Source organism: Nelumbo lutea, chromosome 2, assembly GCF_056320005.1.
Source record: "Nelumbo lutea isolate HS-2025 chromosome 2, American lotus-T2T, whole genome shotgun sequence".
Taxonomy (NCBI): Eukaryota; Viridiplantae; Streptophyta; class Magnoliopsida; order Proteales; family Nelumbonaceae; genus Nelumbo; species Nelumbo lutea.
The window spans coordinates 21,636,527-21,643,485 of record NC_142685.1 but is presented as its reverse complement, the minus strand read 5'-3'; the positions used below and the strand labels follow the sequence as shown (position 1 = coordinate 21,643,485).

The 6,959-nt window shown below is 38.5% G+C and overlaps 1 protein-coding gene across 1 annotated transcript; it reads left to right on the top strand.

Annotated features, from left to right (window-relative positions):
• Positions 1–970: 970 nt before the first annotated feature.
• Positions 971–6,021, top strand: LOC148869100 (auxin-responsive protein IAA27-like). The gene is made up of 5 exons (XM_088970458.1): positions 971–2,806; positions 3,424–3,653; positions 4,065–4,206; positions 4,925–4,986; positions 5,646–6,021. Exons 1-5 carry the CDS (start codon positions 2,256–2,258, stop codon positions 5,681–5,683), a joined length of 1,023 nt encoding a protein of 340 aa, XP_088826584.1. The 5' UTR covers positions 971–2,255; the 3' UTR covers positions 5,684–6,021.
• Positions 6,022–6,959: the final 938 nt, after the last annotated feature.

Here is a 6,959-nt window from a genome sequence, read left to right as displayed (position 1 = left end):
ATATAATGCATATTTATTAATTTTTATATATATATATATATATATATATATATAATATACATAAATATATAAAATATATAAAAATATATGTATACCAGTTGGTTCGATTAATTGTCGGTTTTTTATATTGGCTAACCAAAACCAAACCACTACCTTCGGTTTTTTAAAAACGCCGAACCAAAACCAAACCGTTTAGTTAACCGATTTTTTGATTTGGTTTCGATCAATTTTTTCGATCGATTCAGTTTTTCGATTTTTTTGCTCACCCCTACATAGTTTCATATGTATATATTCATAAATGGCCGAGGCCTCAAGGCCCTCAACCCATTTTTCCTGCATAATTCAAAGCTATTTTGAATTCATACTTTTCAACCCTAACCCTAACGGCTGAACTTCAACCCAACCCTAGTTTTTCGGGATGGGTTCGGGCTAACCCAGCCCAATTTGGAGGCCTAGTCTTGATGCGTCTGGTTTGTGTTTTTCTCCGGTACCTACTTCCCAGTTCGTATAATCATGACCCACTGGATACGGACTTCGGACTATGGAGGGCCCGGTACTGTTGCTCCGTGACCAACCAGCCCCAAACGCCAAATTTAGAAGAAAGTGTGGTGGTTTGTAATGAAAAAACTCTTTTTGGTTCTAGTTACCGGCATTTTACCGGTATAACCGGGAGATTCAAAGAACCAAGGATAATAGCCGGTAGCCAAAAGACACAACACCGTTAATGTTCCCTAACCACCACAATGCCTGACGTTGCTAAATCTCCACCCAACAGAGTTTCCTGGGCCCATCTTGGGCCGTCCGATCATTTGACTCTGACTTATTTCACTTCAGTTCTCACGATACGGTAACAGAGAGGCATGGTTAAAAGTAAAAAGGTAAAAACGGATCTGGACTCATTAATTTTTACCCTTTTACGGTTTTACTTTTACCTCAATCTAAATCACTCAATTACATAGACTCAAACTAAAAATATTAGAAAAAAAGTACAATTTCAGATGATAATTCGGTGAATATTCTTCCGAGTTTTAGCATCTGCTTTTCAATTCTTTAATTGCACTTGAAAAATTAATTGTTTTAATTCTTTTTCTGGTTTAATCTGGAATCTTTAATCCAATCTGCAACTTTCAGAGCTCTTCAGCTTAATTTCTATGGATTATTTTCATATTAAGCATGAATTTTTGGGTTTTATTCATGTGCGTTTGGCAATGGAACTAAGCAACTCCTTAATTCTGGTAAGAACTTGTCTGATTTTGAGGATTACGATTAACGACTGGTTTTCTTCTGGTCAGAAGAGAGTCGGGTGTAAACAGACAACATTCTGCCTTTCAACTGCCGTTTTTTTCTTTTCTGAGTGTTACTACGTTCTAGTGGTGCCAGCTTTCCAGCAAGCAGCAAATTCCTTCATTTTCTAGGGTTTCGAATTCATTCCCCGTTAGGATTATTGTTTTAAGGGTTTCAATTAATCTGATTTGTTCATCTGTTATTCATTTCCTTTATTTTTTCTTTTTCTTTAGACGAACTGCGAATCTCAACAAGAGATCAGGCAAATCTCCAAGAACCATAATCGCAGATCTGCAATTTTGTCGAGTTGAAATTCCGAAAAAGAGTGGGAGGAGACAACAGTCGTTCCATCCCTTTCTGCAAATTTTCCCCTCCTGCCTTTTCTCTCTCCTTTCTCCATCTCCGATTCCGTGCGATTCGTTTCGGCTCTCCCCAATAAAGCTACTACTGCTACAGTGCTACTCTCTCTCTCATGTTTCACTATAATGCGCTGCTTCCCACGCGTACATTAGCATCCATTGCGCATGTTAATTTCCCTGTTTTCAATAAAAACTAAAAATAAACATTATCTGGAACTGGAAGGATTGCCGGAAAGTTTCAGCAACCTGTCGGTGGGGTTGCCCGAAAAAGGTGAAAAACAAACCCCAAAAAATAAGTATAAAAAATCAGAAAAAACCGAAACTGTTCCGGTTCTCATTTCTGTTGCTCTGTTGCTGTTATAATTATTTTCTTTTTTTCCCCGCCTCTGTTGCTGTAGAGCGAAAATATTAGAAAATAAAAAAGCTACAGAAGGGCCAACGAAGCTTCTCTTGTATACATTAAACAAAACCCAGTTCATTTAAAGGTCTCTCAGAGCTCTCTCCGCTCGTCTCTGGTTTCAAATAAGCTTCTCTTTCTCTCTACTCTTCTTCTTGCTCATACCCTTTTCATGCTTTCTGGTTTTTCTGGGTTGCCTTTGCTGTTCAACTTTAATGTCTAGGCCCTTAGAACATGATTACATAGGCTTGTCAGAGGTTTCTTCAATGGAAAGCTCTGAGAAAATTTCTTCTGCCTCCTCTACTGTTTCCACTGAGGAGGAGAAGAGCAATGCTCTTAACCTCAAGGAGACTGAACTGAGGCTTGGCTTGCCTGGTTCTGAATCTCCTGAGAGGAAGTCTGGAGCTGGGGTCGGAGTTTCCCTTCTGGGGAGGACAGTGGAGGATAAGAACGGCTACTCACTTGGCGTGCTCAAGAATTTTGTTTCTGGGGCTAAGAGGGGTTTCTCTGATGCTATTGATGTTTCTGGGAAATGGGTTTTCTCTGGGAATGGTGGATCTGAGGTTGACATGGGGAAGGGAGCCGTCTTGTTCTCCCCGAGAGGTGTAAATGGTGTCAAGTCTCTTGGCGTTTTGGAGAACGCTAACCAGCAGCCTGGTTCGGCTGCTCCTGCGCTGAAAGATGTTGTTCCACCTTCGCCCAAACCGGTGCAGGACAAGAAACCCCAGATGCCTGCTGCAAATGACCATGTCGCTCCTGCTGCTAAGTATCTCTCTCTCTCTCTCCTCCTTTTTATTTCCATGAACTCTTACACTGTGGAAGGGGGGAGAAACTGATGTTCTTGTTCATTTTCTTTCGGCTATCTGCTAAGTTTTTGATATCGCAACCTCATATAAGAATACGAAGTTGCTCATTTCTTCTCTTTCTAATTTATCCTATTGTGGTTCTCTGTCTCTGTTTCCTTCCTTACTGCTGATTTTTGTGGGCTTTCAATCTCTTTGTTAACAGCAATACATTGCTCGATGCGTTTATTATACATCTTGCGTGCCTAATTATCGTCTTTTCTATATACTCCACTTTACAGATTATGTCTTTGTTTTTATTTTTTCACGTTTTGATTTGATCTAATTCGCCAAATCGTCTGGACTGACAATGGTTTGCCTGTATTATTCTTTATGGGAGAGTGGTTGCATGAAATATCTAAAATTTTGCAATATTTTGATCGTTCATGCCTCTATCTTCCTAGCCTGGTTTTATGAACTAGAAAGATCTCTTATTTCCTGTTTCTGTTTGAGCAAATTTGTAAGCGAAACGGAGAGTTGATATTGGTTATCTTGCAGAGAAGAACGGATAATTAAATTTGTTTTGTTTTTCTTTGAATAGAGCTCAGGTTGTAGGATGGCCACCAATTCGATCTTTCCGGAAAAATACCATGGCTGTAAACCCAGCAAAGAACAATGATGATGATGAAGGGAAGTCGGGATCTGCATGTCTCTATGTTAAGGTTAGCATGGATGGTGCTCCATACCTGAGGAAGGTCGATCTCAAAACCTATGGCAGCTATAAAGAACTTTCAGCAGCGCTTGAGAAGATGTTCAGCTGCTTTACCATTGGTAATTCACCCTCTCCACATTTATTGCCTAGACCTGAAAAATGTTTTTTCTTGAGGCAAAAATTATGCAGATGCTTGGCTTTCCAATGAAATTCTGTGAACGCAATTTAACTTTAGAACAGAGGAAAATATACCTTTAATGCAGAAGAGACGGATCCCTTCTGCAAGCCTTTGTCTTAATCCTCTGATTGTAATCACAATGTTTGTGAAGTTGATCATGTGGAGATGCATGTTACTCTGTAAATTTTTGTCTTATATCCTCTGATTATAATCCCAATCTTCGTGAAATTGAAGATCATGCAAAGATTAATACCTCTTCCAAGTTATGATGCATTGATGCCTGCCTTTCTTTCTCATATAATTCGAAAAGGGTGTTCATTTATGTAATTATGTTTTTCAATTACTTTTTCAGGGCAGTGTGGTTCTCATGGAGTCCCAGGTCGTGATGGGCTGAGTGAGAGTCGATTGATGGATCTTCTCCATGGTTCTGAATATGTGCTAACTTATGAGGACAAGGATGGTGATTGGATGCTTGTTGGTGATGTTCCTTGGGAGTAAGTACAAAACCCATCTTGCTATACATTTCTAATACTAATAGTAAGACGGATCAAATTGTCCCATACCCAAACCACTCCATCTGAATATTTGTACTATTTGTTGGGTAGAATTCTTCAAAAGAGGCTGGTTTTATTTGATGCAATTATTTAATGGAAATGCATGAAGCGATCTATAACATAAAAAAGAAACAAAATTATTAACTCTGTCATGATTTAGGAAAGAAATGTTACTAATAAACTTGTTGAGAATCTTGCAACCTGGGATTAACTTGTATGATTTGAAGGAAAAAGAAAGAAAAGGTGTAAAAATGAAAAAGAAGATTAATGAAAAGGAAGAAAAGTGCCTATTAAAAAAAGGAAGAAATAAATGTCAGTGTTCTTTATGGTTATCTAAGATCATCTCAACTGCACCTTGGCTTGGTAATCTAATAATTTCTGTGACATGCATAGTCACCTTGATCTGAATCTTACTATCACTTGTATTCAATGTTACTATTTCATGGTCTTTAATTAATTACAATATGAAATTTTATGTGGCTATTTTTATTTCTAAAAACAGTCTCTTGTTGTGTTTGATCATTTGGTGAGCAACCAGATCAATAGCTATTATTATTTGGCCTCTTTTCCCTATTCTGTTTGTGATGTTATTGTCTCTTTTATTTACATTGAAAGCTCAGTTACATCCATTAATTTTCTTTTGTTATTTTTACTGCAGGATGTTTACTGACTCTTGCCGGAGGCTGAGGATTATGAAAGGTTCAGAGGCAATTGGCCTAGGTACTTACAGATATCTGGAACTTTCCTTCATATTCTTTCTACTCATCAGTTACTCAAATCCTCCTACATCCAAAATGCCTTCACCCTAAAAATCAATTTTGGAGCTGGGCCAAAAATCAGTTACACCCAACACCTAATTCAAACTGAGATGAAAAGTAAAAAGAAAGGGAAAAAGAGAAAGGTGAAAAGAAAAGGACTGCCTTGATTGCCCTTGAACTTTAACATGCGCAAAGGTTCCTTCTTCCAAGCGGACGTGAACTGATGTGATGTTTCCTGTACCCATTTGCAATTCATTTGCAATTTTGTGGCCAACCAACACTTACCATTAAAATGATGCCCATTGTCTTTAGGAGGCATCATTGTGCTTTTGCTAATTGGATGGCCATGTATTTTCCTCGTGATAGTATGTAGGTAGGAAAAATACATGATTATAACCAGCCCAAGCAAAGTGAATGAATACTATAATCAGGAATTCAATCAGACGCCAGTTTGCTGGTTGTCTGGTTGATTGCCGAGAGTCTGTTGTCTGGTCACCTCTTTTCGGCTTCTTTTTTCTTCATCAAGCCCTTAACTAAGTGATATTTGTTTCTATCGTAAACTTGTCATTACATTTATGTACTCCTGCATGCACATTACAACTTTGGTTTTCTTGGATGCAGCTCCAAGGGCCATGGAGAAGTGCAAGAATCGGAACTAGCAACACTGCTGTAACCACTGCCGGCAGATTGATGTTGCAACAAGTGAAGCCGAAGGCGATTGGAAGTGTTATTTTAGATTGAATACCTGAAAAGCCTTAAGAGGGTTTTAAAGTTGGTTACTGTGTTTCCTAATCCTATATTTTCTATGTATCTTGAGGTTTGATGTCTTTCATGGACTGGAAAAAAAAAAGAAGAAAGACTTGTAGGCAGAAGGTATCAACCCTAGAGACAGATCCTGCAGGCTACGTAGATATGTGGTTTTTGTTCTGTATCTATATTTTGATTGTTTGCCTTCTCTCATTCTACGTATGTAAATGGTTTGTTTACTGTTTGCTAATTGGGCCTGTCTCTGCTCATTCATTTTTTACTTTGGAAATCTGAGATTCAAAAGAAAGTTTACTTGTCGCATTAGTTTGGAGATATTGAATGAAGAAGGTCCTGTCCAGAGTCCAGCATGTTGTTGGGTATTAACTATTGAGATCAAGTAATTTCATTACAACAAAGAAAAACTGTTTCTCATCCCAGAAATTCCCTCAGCGTTGTCATTCCCTATTGTCAAAGTTCACGGGCAGACATGTCACAGAGGAAACTGAAATAGGATCATCATTTTAAGAGAAGCCTCCAAACAAGGCATAATCCACCGGGTTCTCCCTAGTTGGGTCCGTCCAGGTCTGTTTTGGTCGAACCATTTTCTTTGCAAGCATGTAGATTAGTAGACATTGCTGTGTAGCAGTGTAGAGTGTAGGTATGAACTAGGAAGTAGGATTGTAGGAAGGAATTTTTGTTTTCTGGGTAGAACTTTTGGCAGTGGGAACGAGCCACCCAGGAAATGCATCAGCACGTGTAGCTATGCTAAGGCCTAAGCTAAGAGCATCCAATCCATGCTATATTGTTGTATTTGTCTGGATGTGAAAAAGAGCTCAATAATTAAATGAATTAAATGGTTTGTCCCATCGTTCCACTACAAGTAAAGGAACAGAAAAACAAAAGCCAAAGAAGAAAAAGAAAGGGAACATACAGGACCGGAGCTGTGGCTGTCCCCTCTCTGTTCCTCAAAAATCGGCTTTTTGGGAGTTCTGGTTCAATAAACAAATTAAGGGTTCTACACTTCCACCTTTCTTTTGCTCAGAAAGCTATATAATTGAACTCTGGTTCCTTTATTGAACCCCTTAGGTGGTTAATGGAGGATTTGAATTCTGTAACTTGGATGATTATCAGCTTCATTGTTAAATGTTAACGAGATTTTCTTTGTTGGAGATAAAAAAGATTCCTTCT

Excerpts from the sequence above, each read along its gene's own strand:
- LOC148869100 (XM_088970458.1), top strand. The coding sequence starts at position 2,256 with ATGTCTAGGCCCTTAGAACATGATTACATAGGCTTGTCAGAGGTTTCT. Across the intron at positions 2,807-3,423 it reads CATGTCGCTCCTGCTGCTAA|AGCTCAGGTTGTAGGATGGC; the intron begins GTATCTCTCTCT and ends TTCTTTGAATAG. Across the intron at positions 4,207-4,924 it reads GTTGGTGATGTTCCTTGGGA|GATGTTTACTGACTCTTGCC; the intron begins GTAAGTACAAAA and ends TTTTTACTGCAG.